This window comes from Dipodomys ordii, unplaced genomic scaffold (genome assembly GCF_000151885.1).
Source record: "Dipodomys ordii isolate 6190 unplaced genomic scaffold, Dord_2.0 Scaffold130, whole genome shotgun sequence".
In the NCBI taxonomy this organism is placed as follows: domain Eukaryota; kingdom Metazoa; phylum Chordata; class Mammalia; order Rodentia; family Heteromyidae; genus Dipodomys; species Dipodomys ordii.
In genome coordinates, this window is record NW_012267346.1 from 6,507,375 (window position 1) to 6,529,051 (window position 21,677).

At 38.7% G+C, this 21,677-nt stretch overlaps 1 protein-coding gene across 1 annotated transcript in view; it reads right to left on the reverse strand.

Moving 5' to 3' along the window:
* The window catches only part of Phactr1 (phosphatase and actin regulator 1), a 437,712-nt gene extending 422,242 nt beyond the window's left edge, over window positions 1-15,470 (reverse strand). Inside the window, exons 1-2 of the mRNA XM_013030446.1 lie at window positions 15,222-15,470; window positions 14,139-14,291 (exon numbers count right to left, since the gene is read on the reverse strand). Of these exons, the coding sequence (XP_012885900.1) occupies window positions 14,139-14,241 (103 nt within the window). The 5' untranslated portion in view covers window positions 14,242-14,291; window positions 15,222-15,470. The remainder of the gene's footprint in view (window positions 1-14,138; window positions 14,292-15,221) is intronic.
* Between the last annotated feature and the right edge of the window lie 6,207 nt (window positions 15,471-21,677).

Sequence of the window (21,677 nt, forward strand, 5' to 3'; positions counted from 1 at the left end):
CTTGGGGCTGGGAAGGTGGCTCAGTGGTAGAGCGCTTGCCTTGCATACTTGAGGCCCTGGGTTCGATTCCTCAGCCCCACATAAGCAAATAGAAAAAAACCAGAAGTGGCACTGTGGCTCAAGTGGTAGAGTGCTAGCCTTGAGCTGAAGAGCTGAGGGACAGCGCCCAGGCCCAGAGTTCAGGCCCCATGACCGGACCAAAAAAAAAAGAAAAAAGAAATACAAAAACTTTTACATCTCACAATCAATCCCAGAACAATATCAATTATAGTGAACATTCATGTAAAAAATGTAAACTGTAAAGTTAGGCACTGGTGGTTCATGCCTGTAATCCTAGTTAGTCAGGAGGCTGAGATCTGAGGATCACTGTTCAAAGCCAGCCTGGGCAGGAAAGTCTGTGAGACTCTTATCTCCAATAAACCACCAAAAAACTAGAAGAGGTCTGTGGCTCAAGTGATAGAGTACTAGTCTTGAGCTGAAGAGCTGAGGGACAGAGCCCAGGCCCAGACTTCAAGCCCCACAACCAACAACAACAACAACAACAACAAAAGAAAACATAAACTGTAACTGATGAGGATAAAAATTACCAACTCTGATATCAACCCAATTTATAATCTTAACATTCATATCTTAAATATATAGAATATATAAGTATACAAAATATATTAAAAAAATTCTTTGAACTTTTTTTTTTTGCCAGTCCTGGGGCTTAATTAAACTCAGGGCCTGGGCACTATCACTGAGCTTCCTTTGTTCAAGGCTAGCACTCTACTACTTGAGCCACACTACCTTTTCAGGCTTTTTCTGAGTAGTTTTATTGGATATAAGAATCTCACAGACTTTCCTGCCTGGGCTGGCTTTGAACTGGATCCTCATATCTCAACCTCTTGAATAGCTAGAATTATGGGTATGAGCCACTGGTGCCTGGCTTATACTGATTTTTAATTACAGCTAAATGTAGTATATTGATATTCAAGCATTATTTTGCTAAAACAGTAAACTTTTCTAGAAAACCAAATATGAATGTGCTGGAAATATATACATACACAAATATATTTTGCTGAGAAACTAAAAATCTGAGGAATTCCTGTTGATACATTTGAGTTGTCTCTTTATTAACCTTGTTTCTAAACGAACTGTGCCCTTTGCATAGTTCTGAAACGAATTTTCTTTTATTTCTGGTCATTTTAATATCCTTAAAAAATCTCTTGGGGTCACAATGAAGAAGTGCCTGCCTTTTCGTTGTTGTTTTTATACCATTACTGCCAGGTTTCAGCTCTACAACTCCTACTCAATTTAAGTCTTCCCTATGTCATAAACTCAGACGTACACAGGTTACAGCTTAGTATAGATGAATAGATTCAGAGATTGGTGAAATATATAGTTTGTTCTGCACATGGCACTTGGTAGGAGACCTTGGTTCCTCTCTGTCTGAGCCTCTATATGAACTTTCCAAAGAGGTAGTTTCACTTCTGGTCACCCAGAGCCCCTCCTGTTGTCTATAGCCATGGGGGTGGGGAAGCATCTAGTGGCTTTGCTCTGGCTCTTCCTTAAAGCTTGAATATGCCAAGCCTCTCTTGGATACTTGCATATAGATGCTTGCAAGACTATTGCTACTCTACCATGGGTGTTGTGGCCCTTTCTAGCTGCCTACATTTTGTTCTATGCCATATTGTGCCATATTTAAAGACTGCTTTTGATAAGAGGAGTATTAGCAACACTTGGTTAAGTCTAGGAATCATGGTCTCTTTTTATTTTGGCAATTTTCCCTAAAAAGAATTGTGCAGTACTAGCTAGTTTCCAAATTGCCATCACAATCTTTAATAGTCATGCCTCTTTGATACATGATTTGATGTCCCCTCCCACTCTGAATCAATGTTATTCTCGGAGAGCACTAGAAGTGATGGTATGTCACTTTCAAGGTCAGTCCATGAAGGATATTGTGTCTAGTGTCTTGTTTCCCCTTTGGGTTCCTTAGTTTGAAAATTAGCTGTAATCATAGAGATAGGCAGCCTATGGAAAGACTCATACAGAAAGGAACCAAGGTCTCCCACCAAGTGCCATGTGCAGAAAGAAGCCCTCCTGGAATCTCCATTGTAGGCTTTAGCTCCTAGAAGCCGCAGACTCAGAACCAGAAATATTTAAGACCATCCAGAGATTCTGATTTACAGAAGTTGTGATGTAGTAAGCCTTTGTGGTTTCTTAAGGTTACTAATTTGGGGAGTGATTTGAAATGCAGCAAGAGAGAAGTAATTCCCCTGGGTTCTCAACAGATTCAGAGCATCAATTCTAAATGTCTAGATGTTACCTCTGGATATCAGAAAGCCCAAATCTTAATCAGTTTGGTGGATCAATTGACCAACTGCAAGACAGAAGCTTCAAAGCAAAACTAGGTTAATGTAGGGAATGTTTCCAGTAGAAAACTTTTCTTTTCCTTCTCTTCCCTGTCTTTTCATAGCCAATCGATGCCAAACTTCTAAGGTAATGTATGTTTATCCCCACCCCAACTCCAGTGCTACAAGGAGAATTAATATCATACTCTTTTATTATCTTTGTCAATCTGTGGCACTCTGTAATTCTTACTTTGTATACATCTATAAGTAAGATAATAAAATATTAGATTCCTTTTGGCCAATATGAACTACTGATAACATTACAGGCTTGGAGGTTAGACTTCCCAAGTTTATATTCCATACTCAATAGTTACATGATTCCACACAAGTTGCTAACTCTTGCACATCATAAGACTAACATTAACTATCTTAGAGGGAAACCATAGAGCCTATGTTTCTTTGGATCTGGCTTACTTCACTTAATTTTATTTTTTCCAAGTCTTTCCATTTCCTTACGAATGGGGCAATGTCATTCTTTCTGATGGAAGCATAGAATTCCAATTTGCATATATACCACATTTTCTTGATCCATTCATCTACTGAGGGGCATCTGGGCCAATTCCACATCTTAGCTATGGTAAATTATGCTGCAATGAACATGGTTGTGTTGGTAGCTTTAGTGTGGCCTTATTGTTTGGGTAAATGCCCAGGAGTGGGATTGCTGGGTCACAGGGAAGCTCTATGTTTACTCTTTTGAGGAAACTCCATAATGCTTTCCAGAGTGGTTGAACAAGTTTACAGTCCTATCAACAGTGTAGTACCGTTACCTTTTGGCCACACCCCTGCAAGTATCTGTTATCTTTTTTTTTCTTGATAATGGACATTCTAACTGGGTGAAGTGGGATAGTTCTAGCAGAGGATCACAATAACTCAATGGCTGTGTACTAAGGACCACATAAAATGATGATAATTGAAATGAACTCCAAGATATGAAAAAAGTGTTTGTGTGTGTGTGTGTGTGTGTGTGTGTGTGTGCGTGCCCACACACACGTGTGGTTTGCAATTCTTTTCTTTTGTTTATTTATGGTGTATCCCTGATGTCACTGTTTTTGATTTTGCATCCTTAGTCTTGTATATGTTTATCTGATTTGGGGAAGGGAAAGGGAATCACAGAAATGGTGAGACAAAGGATAAAGTGTGAACCAATGCAACAGTGTTACAAGATACTATGAATGAACTTTACAACTTTGGTGGCAGGGGGATGGGGGGGGAGGCAAAGTGGGAGAAAACAAGGTAGGAAGTAACACTGTTGGACAAGAATTGTACTCATTTCCTTACTTATTAACTGTAACCTCTCTGTACATCACCTTTATAATAAAATTAAATTTAAAAAAATCTTAGAATCTCTATTAAGATTCAACACATAATCCATACAGAATCTTTGGCAAAGGAAATGCTCAACAAACATTAACTATGTTAAAACTGTTAAATGGATTGTTACCAGGCAGATCCAAGTAAGGCTGCTCCTGAAAAATTAAACCCTGGCATAATTCCCAACCTTAATGCTTATTAGACCTTATAATAATAATAAAAAAAGCTCTCCAAGCTTTGTTTTTTTGTTTTAAAATTTCTGAACTAGAAATAAAATGAACTCTCTCACTGGGCCTTGGGAGGATAAAACATTATGTAATATATGTAAAACACCTAACAGAGCCTGACAAATGGTAGGCGGACAGCAAATGTTCATTGCTTCCTTTCCTCCTGGATTCCTAAAGTAGACACTGTGCAGAGAGTCTGGGGGCTGGCTGCTAAAACATGCTAGATTCAGAAAAGGAAAATGTGTCTTGAGCTTTGTATGTTGAATTGAGTTGGACAGAAACCCAAGCAGCTTTCTATTATTCAAATGTTGAATGTGTCTGGTTAAGACATACAAGTCACATTTCCAATCTCCTTTAACAGTACAGGTAATAAGCCTAATTCATCCTAATTTTGTATTTTCTACATGGCCAATTTCCAATATAGATGGTAATTAATGACCTAATTTAAAATCTAAAGGTTCTAATATTATAATCCATGTTCAACATATAAAAGGGTGTATGCAGGGAAATAACTTTATGTAGGAAACTATTAGATTTGTTTACTTTCAGGCAACCTCAGAAGGAAAGGCTGTGAGCTTGAATCCATTTAAGGTCCTTATACAGAAAGACAACTGGGTATAAAAATACAAACCTCAGACTAGGCATCAGGCAATTGTTTAATATGTTTTATTTTTGTCTGAGTTTCTAATTTGTCTAGTTTGTCTACTTTCTGTTCCCCACCATCTAGCTGTTGGTTTAGTAAAAGTACCTCCTTTTATCCCCAACACCCCCAAAAGAAGGATGCTCCAGGGGAAAGCTATGCAGTCAGAAAGATAATGTCTGAATGCTGGCCCTAACTCTGTTCAGTTGCATGATATCAGGTCCATTTTTAAAAATCATACTGAGTTTGCGTTTCATATGATTTGCAACAATGATACCTAACTTGCAAATTTGTGGTTTTGAGTGAAATAAACATATTCTTTTGGGCTGGGAAGGTAACTCAGTGGTAGAGTGCTTGCCTTGCATGCATGAGGCCCTGGGTTCGATTCCTCAGTACCACATAAGCAGAAAAAGCTGGAAGTGGTGCTGTGGCTCAAGTGGTAGAGTGCTAGCCTTGAGCTGAAGAGCTGAGGGACAGCACCCAGGCCCAGAGTGCAGGCTGCAGGACTGGACCAAACAAACAAAAAACACATTATTTCTGGTACATGTTAGATAGGTAATAAACAATGTTTGTATTTGTGTCTCCTGTCTTTCCCAAGGGTCAGTTTTTTGTCATTTGTAAAACGAGCCAGTTGAATTTAAGCACCATCTGCTCTAATGTTCTATTCTTTTCGTGATTACGGATCTTCATAGTCTATGATCTTCGAGAGAACCTCTAAACCCAATACGTTCTAAATTGAATGTCTTGTGTTGGGTAATGAAGAGTTTCACCTATCTACTGCAAGAATAAATGCATAGTGTGATCGTGAAGGGGGAAGACACCAAAAGTCCTTAATGCATGAATCTAAGAGGGAAGACCCGCTCAATATAGATTTAGGTAGATAGTTTATTGCATTTGTCTATGTCTATAGATGGTCTGATGACAGTTATCAGATCACAGAGTATTAGTCAGAGTCTATGTCTAGTCAATAGTGGAGGAATAGATGCAGGAATACAGCTGGTAAAGTCACCCTTTGCATGAAACAAAGTGGGGTTGACCATTCTTTTATCCTCAACTATCTGACAATTCATATATCAGTTAGACTCAACAATCCCCAGGTAAGAAGTATTATTATTGAAGTACCCCTCTCTCACTATCTGCTTGTCTGTCACCACAAAATCAGAAAATAATCTTCTCAATATTTTCTCAATATTCTCTTGTTTGGAATTCACTCTGCCAGGCTCCTTTCCCAACTATGCTTCTTTCTTGCCTGAACCCTTGCAGTAGCCTTCCAATAGCTCTCCTAGCCACTAATCTTACTCTTCGATAGGCCCACCATATTTATGACCTGTATCAAAAGAGATCTGAACACCAAACTCCTCTGTATTGGATTCTTTAGTGGATTCAATATCAGCTTCAGAATTCCTTAATGGATCACATTGCCTTAGCAATACATCTGTGTAATATAACCTCCTCATGTAACACATACACCCTAATTTATCAAACTCTTCCACTGCCCATTAAATCTATCTGAAGTGAAAGCTAATTATCTGGGGCAACAATTCAGAGCAGCACTTAACATCTGATAAACTAGAATTTGCTGTACATTTAGAGGAAGTTAGCTTAGACTTAATGATGTTACTTAGCAGTAGAGCCATAAAGATTCTTTTGAAGTTTATGACTAATTTTATTTTAAAAATCAAATTTTGGTTGTTTTTCCTTGTGCTTGTATTTTAAGATAACCACCTATTTCTGAAGGGCTTAGAAAGTTGAATCAGAAAGGAATGGCATTCCAGGAGGTAGAGCACATGGGAGCTCTGTGTTGGGGAAGCTGAACCCTGACACTTTCTTCTGACCTTGGACATAATTAAAAACCAGATTAACAGAAGAGCCACTATTTATTGTTTTTTTAGCCACTATTTATTGTGTGGGTACAAGCAAGATACTATGCATTTTGCTGAATGCTTTGTATTCATTTATTCAGTATTTGTAAGCTATAGTCATTCCTATGTCACTTCTGTGTATTTTGCTACATCAAAGTGCCCTCTATGCTATTATATAATGGTTTTCTTTAAATGAGTTTAAGCCTTACATCTTCCACTGCTCTTGCCTTGCTGTTCTCAGCAGTAGTCCATAAATATGCATATATATACATATATATTTCCTTTTATTTTCCAGTACCTGGATTTGAATTTGTTTGCTCAGCTGGCATTCTACCACTTGAGTTAAGCCTCTACTCCAGCTTCATGCTGGTTAGTTGGAGATGGAGTCTAGCAGACTTTTCTGTCCAGGCTGGCTTTGAGCCCCCATTCTCTGAATTTCAGCTTCCTAAGTAGTTATGACTATAAGGATGAGCCACTAACATCCAACTACTTTTCCATTTTAACTAAATATTTTTATTTATATTTACTTAAAACACAGTCAAACAAGTATATTATGATTATAAAAGTTCATATCTGAAGATCATATTTATTATCCTTTATAAAATGCTATTTTGTTTCATTTAACCCTCCAGTTTATCCTTTGAGGTAAGAACTCTTACTATTATCACTTGCATTCACAAGGCAAAAGTAAGACAAAAACAGAGTAAATAACTTGTCTAATCTCTCTCTAAAAAAAATAGAAAACGTCATTTGAACCCAGAGCTGTGAGACACTAATTGTGAAGTTTTAAAACAATGAGATATATTTTTTAACCAGTGGGGGGGGTCATTTTATTCCTACCTCCATTCTACCTCCCCCGGCCCCTGCCCAATACCTGGGTGTGAGCTCAGGGCCTTGAAGTTATTCTATGTAAATTGAGCTACCCCTCCAGCCAAGCTTTTTTTTTTTTTTTTTGCAGGATGAGTCTCTCAGACTTTTCTGCCCAGGCTGGTCTCAAACCAAGCTACTCAGCTTCCTGAGTATCTAGAATTCCAGGCATGAGACAATAGCACCCAGCTCCTGCCTCCAATTTTATATGTACCATAATTACAACTTAGTAAAATTTCAAATGTGTGCAAGGCATTGAATAGAAAGAAGAAACATTTGAATAGTTGAATAGGGTTGATTACATGCTCCACTTTTTTTAACCAAAGGTTTTAATATTATTTTGCTTGTAATTGAAAAAAAATCATAGATCTCTCTAATTCTTATATGTCAGTACTCCAATTTCACGCCAACATTCATTCGAGGGCTTTGTATAAAAGTGTGAATCTAATTGCTTATTGAGAAATTCCTAAACAAGGACAGTATTGGTGTGAGTTGGCTTTGAGTACTGGCTCTTCCACCTTACCTCTGGGTAGCACAGGCCCAGGGGGTGCAGAGGATAGGTGTTTTTAAATTTTTATTTATCATTTATTACTTTTTTTTTAAGCAAACAGATTTGTTTGGGCAAATGAGGAGAGCTCTTCCCAAACACCTGTGAATTGTTTATGCTAATTGGGTCATGGATGATGCTGGCTGAGTGTGGGTTGCATTTTAATCTGCTCTCATATGCTTTCTGCAAGAGTGGGAGTTATTAATTGATTGGAATTGTTTCATTGTATTTTTGTGTCATTTTCTTCCCTTCTGTCTCTCTTCCACCAGCCCCACCTGGTTCGCAGTCCATGTCAAAGCAAATTCTTGCTGGGGCAAAGGCACAAAGGGCAGCATTATAAGGAAATCTGAAGCAGGAGGAGAGCTCCATTGTATGCAGACTTGTCTTGTTCCCAGGGCCCTGTCTAGAAGCAGGAGCTGGATGTCAAGGTCCTCTAACATGTCTGTGTGATCAGGAAGCTTGCTTTCTATTTCTGCCATATTTTCTTTCCTCTTAAGCTTCTTTCATTCTCTCTTTCACACATAATGCACATAATGTTCCCTGTGTTAAACACAGGTTTGGAGAACCTAGGTGTGAGTAATCACAAGGCCTAAAATGGAAGCTAGAAGGGTCAGTCTGGTAGTTGCTTCCTCGTTCATGAGCCAAGCACAGTGCTCAGATGAAGGGCCTGGGGCTTAAAGAGGTGGAGTCATTGTGAGAGTCCTTGCTTAGTCTATGTAGAGATCCAATATGGAATACTGAATCCACAGAGCAGAGGTGGGATCAGGCATGATGGCAAAGGCTTTCACGTAACTGAACAGACCACTGTGGGGAAAATATCTGGAACTGTCTGACAAAGCTGCACAAAGGAAGTGATATTTATGGCTCAGTTTTGCCTTGAGCATAGAAGAAAAAAAATAGCACAGGCTATGTTGTTGATTACTGCTAATAATGTATGGCTAATTGAATGCTAGAAAATGTCTTTGTCTCTTGGGGCCACAAAAGTGCAGAGTTTAGGACTAGAGGGCCTTAAACTCTCAGCTGAAGATTCAAAAGACAACTATTCTGACAGATTTCACAAGGTGGGCAAAGGGTAGAGATGGTGGGAAGGCTGGAGAGGAAATGGTTGATGGAGTGGGTGGGGACTTCAGTGAATGCCTGTTTCCAAAAACTAACTTGAAGAGAGAGACTCTGAGCTGTGGCATTCATCAGTTGTCAAACGTGGCATTCCCTTTTGTTGAGCAAGACAATGCAGACAAGAGAAAAGGTGCATTATGACGAGGAACAAAGCCTACAGTGCCTGACTCTGAGTTATACCCTGAGTTATGTAAAATGATTTTTTTTAACAAGAGAGGGGATTGTTAGCAGGAGCTATATATTATTGCCTAGTTTCCAGTTTTAGAAGCTTTAGTTAATTGGCTGTTTTTAAATGTACTTTCTCTTTAGAAGATAATTTGAATATCCAAGGATATGGATGATCTTGGGGAAGATACTTTGGCCAGTGAGAAGAGCACAAATGTGGTGAGATTATGGAGAGCAGGTCCAACTTCCTCTCTAGTGTGTTCTGGCCACCAATGTCATATTCACTGACTGCATGATGATGATTTTCTCAACCTGACTGGGTTGAGAAGGTACCTCAGCCCAGCCAGCAGCATGAAGCAACTTGAAGGAAATGATTTGGGTTTTGGAGTATGGCATATTGGAATCAAATCCTTACTTAACTGCTTTCCAAGTCTACAATCCTATCCACGAAGCTGTGAAAGTTTCGAATCTGCAACATACGCGCAGGGCTGTAATTCCTATTTCCCCCAATTTCTTTGAGGATTGATAGACACAATGAATATGTAAAGTGAATTCCCTGATACACTGTTTTGGTTTTTTTTTTAGTCTAAATTGTTTGGATTCATTTAAAAGGGAAGATCTTGGATATGGGAGTGAGGCTCAGGGACAGAGCACTTGTCTAACATGAGAAAGGTTCTGCTTTTTAGCTCCAGTAGTGAAAAAAAGAAAAGAAAAGGAAAAGGAAAAAAGAAAAACCCACAGGATATGATGTGATAAGACCTCCTGTACTATAAAATGGACGGGGCCTAGATCTCAGCAACAAGTGGCCATTGGAATCCCCTGGGTGTAGTTAAAAGGATTGGCTAGATGTACACCCTCCCTAGAGATTTGGATTCAATTAGACTTCTATATGTTTTCAGGCTTGTGGTTGAAAAAACTCCTCAGGTGTTTTTAACATGCCATGGACACAACCATTGCTTCAACATTAATAAAACTTCAACATAAACAGTCTACAGAACCGGTTAAAAAGACAGATTCTGAGTCTCTGGGTTGAGGATGGGGCCTGTGATTGTGCATTGCTACCAAGCTTTTGGATGAAGCTGGGGATGCTTATCTGGGACCAAGTTGCAAGTGAATGATGTCCATCACTATAGCTCTCAATCTTCAGTGTTCATTAGAATAACCCCAGGAGTCTGTTGAAAATAATAGCACAGGGCCTGAACACATCTGTCCAGATTGTGTTTCCTCTAGTTTAAGGAAGATCCTAAGTGAATCACTGATTTCTAATATCCATTCCAAGCCAAGAAGCTCCTGATACTGATCATATAATATAGGTTCTCTCCCAGTTCAGTTGTTGGTTATCAAACAACTGTCGAGTCTGTAGGAGATCATTGTCAGAAAACTGAAAGATGGGTGAATCCAAATTATGTAACACCAGGATCGAGCTGATCTTTGAAGTCACACATATCTCCCCAATCATCCACCAAGTGCCTTCTCTGTTAGCAGGATATACCAGCAATGAATCCCTCTCTGATTAACCAGAAAAGCATCATCCTGCAGCCACAAGAGACCAGTAGGAGACTCCCAGCCTTTATTTCGGCTCCATACTTTTGAAAAGCAGAACTCCCAAAGGAGGTTCTCCCCACTTTGAAGTCAAAACAAAAAAGAATGGGGTTGGTAAAAAAAAAATAACAAGCCGCTTTATTTAACAGTATAGCTCCCTGGCCTTTGAAAATCTCTAAGACTTCCAAGGAATCTGTGCCATCATAGATTATCTTTTTTCCTTCTTAAAGTACTCTACTTAGGGCAGGCTTCCCTCATTTTGCTTTCAAGAAAATTTAAAAAACAACTATGAAGTACAACATAATTCTGCATTAGTTGCTTCGGATAATGCTTTTGTGCATGATTAATATAACAAGTTCTGCTTTCCTAGCACTTCATGAACAAGAACAGTAAATTTATATATGGGTAAATCATAAAGAAAATGAGAGGAAAATGAAAGATGATCTTGCTTTTGTCTTTAAAATACTTGCATTTGTAAGAACACTGAAATTGCTTAAGGGACAACTAAAAATTTCAATAAAGACACAACAGTTTTATCCAACAGGCTTAGGCCGCTGAAGTTCCAAGTACTCAATTCTGTACAGTGTCCCCAGCTAGACATTTATAGGAAAGGATATGTAATATTGGAATTTTATCCCTAGGATCCAAATCCTAATATTCCAGATGAGATTGTCTTAACAGAAAGCTGTCCTGGAGTGAGATTCATCTATATTCCTTATTCATTTATATCCCTTCATCTATATTCCTTTCTAAAAGTGTATTCACAATGCTGCCTTCCTTCCCTTCTCCTTCTTTCTCCTTAGAGCCTTGTCATTGCTTAAATACATGCTAGAGCCATGCACTAAAACCCATGCATATTTGGTGTGTGGAGGGAAAGGAAGGAAAGTGTGTAGGCCATGGTACTCAGCCCTTCACCCATTGTCTCAGAGCCTTTCACCAGGCATAGGGGCTTGTTGTCAAGGTCAGACTGGGGAGTCTATACAACATGGAAAGAAGCCAACCTAGAGGAGACAATGCTGTACATTGAAAATCTGGAGTCTTAATGGAAAAGGCTCCAGAAAGGAAGCGACTCCAGGGATGATAGGCCTTAGGAGTGGATCTCTGGGGAAGGTGTTCCCCTCATATTTATGACAAAACAAAGAACTAGGCAGATGAAGAACAATATAAATATTGTTTTTTTGGTCATTATCTAATCTGAGTTTTGGTGAGACAAGAGAGAAATCATTGTGTGCTTACACTTATAGAATATTTCCAAAGATTTAAGTTTGCTAGATATGGGATATTTAAAGCTTTCTATCAGGGAAGATCTCTTTATTTGCAATGCCGTGGCGGCCTTGTGAACTTTCACGTTCTTTCTGTCAGGGATGATGGTTTAATTGATTTACTGGTGTTTAGCATGCCTTGTGTGGTAGAATTTGTGTTAAGCATTTTAAAACCTTTCAGGAATGATCTTAGGTCATGATTGCTGCTTCCATCTTGTAGAGGACTATCTTCTAATACTGCAACTGCAGCCACATGCTTCTGCTTACAAGCAGAAGGAGAGAAACAGAAAGGGATGGTTCCTAAATCTAGGTCCCTAGAGGCACAGGCTGCATCTGTCACTATTGCTGGTGCTCCAGTTGAAATGTAAACTCTCCACATTTCTGAAATACCTACATTTCAGATCTGTTCAATCTGGGGGCTTGAGAGTAATGGCCTAGTTGGTGTTATGGGAACACCAGTTTCTCCTGCTGGCCCAGGATCCTTTGGTTCCTTGACCCTAATTTCTCTGAAATGAACATGACCCCAGAGAAGAGTTGTAGCTTATGCTACCACCTCCCATGGATTTTCCAGTCTCTCTACTCTGGAGTCTTAACCACAGTCACTGATGGTGACAATTTTGACCACTCCACCCCCAGCTCCATCTGCTGACAGCCTCCAGACTTCAAGTTCTCTGAGCCTCCCACACCTCTGCCCACTTCTCTTTCATGAAAGCTGGGAGCTTTTCTTCTTCAAGGGTTAATCTGTCCTCAGTGCAAAGTGGAGCTTTTTATTCTGGAGAATTAATGTTTCTTGTTCCACCCACATCTGTGCTGCTCTGGTGGATGGATTGCCATAAACCATGTATCTGGCATTCAGACAGAACCCAGCAGATGTAGCAATGTAGAAACTCGGGCCTGGTATGGGATGCAGTTTTCCCTCATCCCCCTTTCCTTCCAGCTTCTACTCTGATCTACTTCTAGAACCTTCCTCCTTCAGAGCCAGTACTGGCTGGAGGTCCTGATCGTACCCCACCCCTCTTCCTCTCCAACGACACTTTCATGTCTCTAAGTGGCCTCAGCTGAGAGTGGTAATGCTGTATCCTTCCTTTTACAGAGTGAGAATTAGTTATTGTATTTTTTAAAACCCCTTTTGCTAATCGACGCTCTACTGATAAACAAGTGACCCTTGTACACTAGATCATTCCCAGTCCCTCCTGACTGTAACAGGACAGGCTGACGGGGGGGGGGGGGGGGAAGGGGGCAGGGAAGGGGGAGGTTTTCAAGCCTAGCAATTTGCTTCAGAATGAGATTAAAACAAATAAGAAGACCACTTGGGGAAAGCCACAGTAGAATATTATCAGTGCCAGGTAGGAGATCCTCACTGGGTAACAGTGAAAGAAGCTGGGATTGAAAAACTCTCCTCAGCTCTGCTTTGAGACTTCCAAGTTCAAGTGCATTTCTAGTTATAAAAAGGTATCGCCTGTAGCATTTGGGACATGACCACTAGCAGGTTGCTTTAATTAAACACCTTACTTCTTCCACAGAAAACATAAACTAGGCTTCTAAATAAAGAGTATCCTACCCACCAGGAAATCCAGCTTATGACAAAACATTCCAGAGAATCCTTGAACAGAAGAGCAAGCATGCTGGAGTGTAATTGATCATAATGAATTAGGTACTGAGAATCTACCCATCAGCTACACTTCCTAGAAAGGGCATTTCTTACTGTTCCTTGCATATGCACCATTAATTCTCAAACACAGTAACTGGAAACCATATAAAACAAAGTACAGCTAGAGAGAGAATTTCCATGATTATCTCCAGAGTCCCTAATCTAGACAGATTTCTCTCATCCAGGGCAGAATGACCTGAGGTTTCTTTAAGGGTAGTGGCTGCAAGCCTAGAGTTTTCTAGGAAGAAAAGCATCCTTAATTCCTTTTAGATATATATTTGGGGTAGGTAGAGAATCTTTTGATTAAAACAGCTTTCAGACTGTACCCAAAGTTGAGTGCATTTTTTAAAACTATCTTCAAGAAGGATAACTGATTTATTCTAAACTATGCCTGACTCAATTCCAGCAGCAATTAGGTAGAGGTTTATCAATTTATGAATGCCAATTATTAAATTTTGGGGGACAGAGCTTAAACTGTTTTAGTTGACCCTATACTGTTATAAACCCAGCATGCAACTGAAAGGAGTTTCCTTTTTCCTCCTTGAGCTTTATTACCTTGAGCTCCTTGGCTATAGAAGAATCTTTGAGCTGACTCCACATCCAAGAGTCTATGAGCAGACTCGACATCCAGAAAATAATCCATTTTGGGATAATCCATTGTTGATGTTCCAAACACAGGATTTGGAGAGAATATCTTCACTTAGATACCTATACAGGAAAAAAAAAACCACAATAGTTTATACTGTCAAGTATGAAGTATGTATATACTGTAAATTTTTGAATGGGAACATCTGATTATCATATACCATTATTTGACTGGCATTTCTAACTCAAAATCCCCCTCCCCCACAACAGAGATTTCCTTTTGTATAAGAGAAGACAACCTTCAGCCAACATTCATTAAAAGTAATATATTCCACTTCGGAAAAACAGAAGATCCAAGTCAAAGTGAGATAACATCCAGTCTTGCCTTGCTGTATACTTAAAACTAGAAAATTATACTGCTAAGTTCATGGGCTATCAGTTCTCAAAAGGTCTGTCTGACAAATGGCATTGTTAGGTGTCAGACCTTAACAGGCTGATCTTCAGCTGATCCAGAGACTTTTGTATTCCCTCTTATAGACAATCTTCTGGGAATCTGAGCTTCCACTCACAGCTGCCTTATCTTTATAACACACACACTAACTTATTTGCTGTAGAAATGCATGGAATTCCTTCCTTCTCAGGGAAGTTCAACAGATCCTTACCTGCTTGCACCTGCCACAGCCGGCTTTGGGGAAATAATTGTGGTTGGCAGAGCGATGACGATATTACAGCCTTGGAATGATTTTCATAGCATATACATTTGCCTGACAGGAAGCTAATATACTTTATCAAAAACACCCAGCCTTTTGGGTCTACCCCAGCTCTCCCGAAGCCTCGGTAACCTTTACCTGATATTTACACACAAGAAGTATCTCTATTTGTGTAGGATATGTTCAAAGCAGAAATAACAAGACAAAAATCAGAAATCTGAAAATTAATCTGATTTCTTTCTCTTCCTAATAGTATACATCTTAATTTAAGAAATCAAATCTAGCATGAGGAAACTTTTTTAAAAAAACACCCACAGGTCCCCCAATAGCAAATTATACTTACTGTAAAAAAAAGAAAAGAAAAAAAATCAAGGGCTAACTGTCCGCCTGTAGCCAAACAAGGGCAGTTCCAGCCAGCTGTCTTTGATCTCACTAAATATTCCCAGAGAAAGTAAACAATTTTGATTGTTTGATTAGATCAGTGATGAATAATGTATTCCATCCAGTGGACTTCCTTTATCAGATAATATGGCCAGCGCACGTTACCTTAGCAACGGAAGGTGACGCCAGCTTCAGCCACTCTGTGCCCTCCTCTGTGAAGGAAGAAAATCATGTTTCCCATGTAAAACTTTGGCAAAAAACAAAACAAAAACCAAAAAAAAAAAACCCTCCACCAAAATCTACATGGAGATTTAGAATGAGGGCCATCCCATTCCCTTCCCCCATCTCCTATGTCTATAAGTATGATAGTCATTACATCCCAGAATGACCATTTAATACTTTATTGTTACAATCCTAAATCCCCACTGGATTCACAAATACAGAAGAATAGCATCCATCATAAGATTAAGGGATGAATAAGAGAAAGTTAATCTAGACATTGAAAGGGTGCACCAGTACTCTACCCACTTCCTGCTGAATGGGAAGATGATGGATAAAGGTCATTTTAGCTAACATATATTCAATAGTCTCCTCTTAGAATTAATACACAGAAACACTCTTCAGCATGTAGGCTGAAAATAACTCTTTCCTTCTGCGAATCAGTCACTGGGAGCAGCTTTAAAAAGCTGTCTGAAATTTCTGCAGATTTTGAAAGACAACATTAGAACAAATCTTACCCGAGACACTTGCACCCCTAAGGAAAGGCAATCAGAAAGATAGACAAAAGGAAGATTCTTAAAGTTAGCGGAGACTCACCAGCACTTGTTGACCTCCTTGCAACAGGACGCAGGAGAGCAGGAAATGAAGCCGAGTGGAGCTTGCTCAGAGCCTGTGAGCTCAAATGAGCAGCTTTCTAATTTCCCCTTCAATCTCCAGTCAAGAGCACTGAGTGGAGGGAAATGATGGATCTGCCCATTTTATATTGTGATAAAATGCAACCCCACAGAAGAGATCCGAGTGGAACTGCTCTTTAGAACGCATTAGACTGCTAATTTAAGAAAATTGAAAGGTTTTGTTTTACTGTCTTTTATATGTTCTTCTCTGCTACCCCCTCAATTTAATTTGCATTTAAAATTATTCTCATGTCTCCTCGGCTCTCCAAGGTGTGGAGTACTTTCTAATCACAAAGGCTGCTCCGGTAGGCTTTTGGGGCCATGCCACAGTTATTCTGAGCAGCAAAACAAGGTGGGCAATTATAATTGTGGGCTATTTTCTGGAGAGAAATACAAACGGCAAGGTTTGGTTTCTCTGACTCCCAATTCCCTGGCTGTTTCTTCATCTTCCTGCCTCAGATTGCTTGGTCAAATCTTCAGCCCAAATCATGTCCACCTGTGTAAAATGCATTTCTCTCCTTCTGAATGTAGCCAAATGATCCTAGCAGTAGAAAAAAAACAAACTTTGGTTAGGTCCCTGAGTAAGTTCTGACACCCAGGACAAATATGTAGACACAAGGCTTTGAGATCTATTCATGAAAAATGTAATAATAGCCAAATCAACCCCTAGTATGGGTTTTCCACCGCCTTCTTTCACCCTTTGTGCAACACACAGAATTAGTGTTTAGTATGGTATGCTGCGTGGCATATTGGAGAACCAACATTTGAGAAGACTTGGAAAGTAGCTCATTGGATTCCCCTCCCCCATGTACATAGTTCTGCCAGTTGCCCTTGAGCCAAAACCAAGGAATAAATAACCTACGGATTGCCTCGTGACTCCTCCCTCCACCCCCACCCCCCCTCCCATGTCAGAACAAATCAGCTGCCCGCTGGGGCTGCAGAGAGTTAAGCCCACTGGAAGAAGGGAGAAGCACCGATGGTAGGCACTTGGGGAGAAGTCGGTTTGGGATTCTAAATGCTTACAGTTTTGCTCAGACCCAAGGACTCACTTCTTTCAGGTTACATTTCTATTCAGCCCCCAATGGAGACAGGCTGAACACTTGACATTTACAAGAGAAGAAAGCTGTCTTCTAGTTCCTTTCACTTACAGTAAGGTGTGGGCGACAGGTTCTGAACCCTTTATTGTGAGTCTACTGAAATTGTAATGACTCACAGGTGAGAGAGAGAAGAGGGAAAGAGAAAACGAGAGAGAGAGAGGGAGAAAGAGGAAGAAGAGAGGGGAGGAGAGTAATAGAACAAGGGAGGGAGGGGAAAAGGGGGGAGAGGGAGAATCAATTGCAGCTGACAAACAGCCACTATTTAGGCAAATACAAATGAATGTGTGACAGGAAAAGGTAATGTTAAATAGGATATTTGAAAATCCTTCCTGGGGACTGATGGTGGGTTTGAAATTTAGATTTTTCTGGAGAGTTGACCAAGAAAGGAAAACATAAACTACATTTTAAAGTGAAAAAATAATGCTCTGATTTAAAAATGAAACACAAAGGGAAAATTCAGCTTAATGAAATTTATTTAGGAAGAGGATGATTATTCACTTGCAACAAGGGACTTCATTTCACTAAATAATTAATCACAAGGTTTTTAACGTCATATCACCAGCTTCTGAAACAGATTTCAAAATATGATTTCAGGCTCTGGAGTATTTAGCTTTGAATTACTCATAGGAAAATGCACATGAGGAAATTATCTTCCAAGGTAGGGATGCATAGTAATATTCAAAAGCCAATGCCAAAAACTGACCAGTTAAACCCTATTTTACAATTTTAATCTGTTTATAAGCAACACATAATGATGGCTCATTGTTCTGGATGCAATAAATCAGAGAAGGTTGCAAGGTCAGTGTAAGTACTCCGATTATGTATGCAGCACTGAGCAGTTCAACTTAAAACCCTGAAGCATCAGCTTAGTAAAAGTTAACGCAAATGGTGTTAATATTTCCTGTAATCTAGAAATTAAAAAAAATATTGTTTAAAAATTTCCAAAGCACAGTCATGTCTTTTACCTTGATGGCACCATGGTGAAATTGCTAAAGAGTCTGGGCATGACATGATGGTGCACGCCTATAATCACAGCACTAGGGAGGCTGGGGCAGGAAGATCAAAGCCAGTATGGGTTCCATACTGAGACCCTGTAAAAAAAAATAAAAAGAATGTATAGAAACAAATAATCCAGAAACTAGTATTATATACCTATCTGTTTATAGAGAATATTTGTGCAATTGTTTTATAGATAGTATTTAATTAGTTCAAAATAGAGGCTTATTCACAAGGTAATCTGGAAATCTTTATTCTATTGGACAGAAATATGACCCAAACATTTCAAGTGAGATCACATGATTTGTAAATGGATAACTGTTCTTGTTTTTTTAAATACTATCTGATTGACTTCCACTGGAATCATTCTAGGTTTAATCAGTTTCTAAGATTCCTGTAATTTATAATTTTAGAAAGAATTTTATTTATTGAATTGCTTTACTATAATCCAGAGCTCTCCAGAGCACAATGTTATGTTATTTACTTATTTAATTTTGTGCAGCTACCAGGATGTGAACTCATGTTTTTATGCTCTCCCTGAGTTGTTTAGCTCATAGCTGACAATGTCTCACTTGAGCCATACCTCCAGTCTAGCTATTTTGCTTGCTAATTGGGGATAGAGCCACTCAGACTTTTCTTTCTGGGCTACTTTAAACTGAGATCCTCAGATCTCAGATTCTTGAGTAGCCAGGATTGTAGGCCTGAGCCACTGGTATACAGTTTAGAACATCATGTTTTATATTTCTATTAGACTACATAAAGTTCTGTCTTCTACCTGCATGACATTTTGGCGAAGTTTCTCCTTATTCCTGATATATCCACCCAAATTTACCTTTAAAATGGCAGAAGCTGTCTTACAGTGGCAAGGCATCTTGTCTCATTCTAGATTGATGACCTTGGCTGAAGGGCTAACTTGCTAGACAAGTATAAGCCATTACTTTGGTATCCCCATGTGCACCAGAATCCACAGATAATCAAGTCCCTTACCTAAAATATCATTATATTTGTGTATAACTTACCCATGTCCTCCTGTATACAGTAAATCATCTCTAGGTGATTTATAATACCTCATATATAAATGTAAATGTTCTATAGTTTCATGCTGCATTCTTTAGATAATGAAAATTCTGTGCTTATTCAGTACAGATGCAGTTTGTTCACTATTTCTATTAATGATTGTTTGAATCCATGGATGCAGAACTCATGGATACTGAGGACTGACTTGAAAGGAAACCATGTCCATTTGTTTTTATGAATAGTTAACCCAAAAATAGATTTACTTCAAGTACAGTGGTTTCTCTCTGCTTGTCAAATGATTCAATTATCTTCCAACCTCTCATTCACAAGAAATCTTTCCTTTCATTTCTCATTAGGGCTTGTCATAAAATAATAGAAGTACTGCAAATATTTTATCAAAGGCATTATTCCTATTCAAATATCCCTGGAGAAGAAATACTTTCAGCCATCACCAGTTATTTTAACTTTGAAGTAAATTAATTTCTGGCTCTATCTTTTTGGAGAAGTTTTGGTATTAGCTGGAAAGCTAAAGAAGCTTGGGAAATTTAAACAGAAAGAAAGTAACTGAATCAAAAAGTCTTTTAAGAAAGAGAAGCTTAATTCTATTCCATGCTAGCATGCACTCATATTTTGAGGGCTTACTATTTGTATAAGATGCCAATATTTCAGTTGGCAAAAAAGAGCATTAACTCTATAAACACCATAATCATAACTGGTTCCTGAAGCTGTCTTAAATGTTCAGGGTAGATTCTTAAATTCTCTTCAAGGACACTAAATTAAAGAAGTTTTCCCTTTTCTGTTAAGACAACTTTGTAAGGAGTTACCTTAGAGGGGCTGCGTTGGCCCATATGGCTGGACCAAAAAGGGAATTTTTAGCCTCACTTTATACCACGTCTGAAAATATCCACCACCCTACCACGAATCTTTTGAAGAATGGTCAGTTTAAAGAATAAAGAACAGAAATGGAGGTATAAAAGGTAAATAAGAACAGCAGTGGTGCTCACAAGACACAATGTTGAAAATGAACTATACAACTTGTGGGTGGAGATGGAAAGAAAAACTAAAACTGGGAGACAGTGAGGAATGGAGTGACATTGTCCAAAAAGAAATGTACTCATTACCTGACTTGGGTAACTGTAGCCTCTGTGTACATCACCTTTATAATAACAATTTAAGAAAAGAATAAAGAGCAAGAGTTCAAATGGCATTTCATGCTCTGAAAATGGTTGATTTTACTTGAAATATAGGAAATCTCTTTAATGGGAAGAAGGAATAGTTACAAATCATATCTTATTCTTGGGCTCCTGTAATTGATCTGACAGTAGGGAAAGAGAGGAATGGCGAGTAAAGCAATGAAGAATTCTCAATATCTCAAGCTCTCTACTGATAGTAGCCTCAGCTCCTTAGCCATGATGATAAGTAAGATGTATTAATATTGGTAGCTTTTGTAATATGAATTTTAGAACATATAATAGTAAAAATATATAATAAGGAAAAAATCACATTTTCCTTAAATCAATCTCTGTCTGTCTCACTCTCTTTCTCTCTCTCTCTCTCACTTTCTCTATTATAATTTCTTTCAACTTTCTGGAAGTAGACTGAAAATGAATCACAAGTCCAAGTGCATTTTCCTCAGATAGCAACCTGAAAATATCCAAAGACATATTTGTCGACAAAGGAAAGAATAATGACTGTTTAGGGCCATACATCTAATAGACCCTGCACAGATCACAGTACACCTGAACTTCTAAAGCACATCAGACGAACAGAGCTAAAGATAGCCTTGAGATCAAGGAAGATGGGGGTCTATGGGTAGTATCACAAAAGTATGTCAAGGAGACAACAGTGATCATTTCATTCTATTTATATTTTAAATATACTGTCAAATTCTCCAGCAAGGTCTCTGTGCCTAATCATTAATACTAAATGTTTTCCTGATGCATTTATGCAAGAATATTTAATGCATATTGTTGTATAATAAACATGATTATTCATGACAGCAACTAATTTGATTGGTTGTGCAGAATTATATATCTTTGAGATTTGACACCTAAAGGCATCATATCATAGAATTCCAGATGATGTTTCTCTGCTCCTTATAGATTGAACATAGCACCATGTTACTCCTCCTTGATATTCACTGGTTGAGGGCTTACTTATTATTCACTGGATTTTAATTTCTCATACACATTATTAGTGCATAAAAGCCATTATAGTTAGCCTAAAGGTACTCATTGCTGAGTAAGAAGCACCAGATAAATGTTATTAGATCATCAGGAGACAGTGCAATGCAGTAGATATAAATGTTGGCTTGTGAATCTGGGTGCTGATGCTTACCAGCTGAGCAAGCTAATCTCTGCAGATTTCAGTTTCCATCTCTGTAGCGTGGAATTAAAAAAAAATCAAGGTCCAATT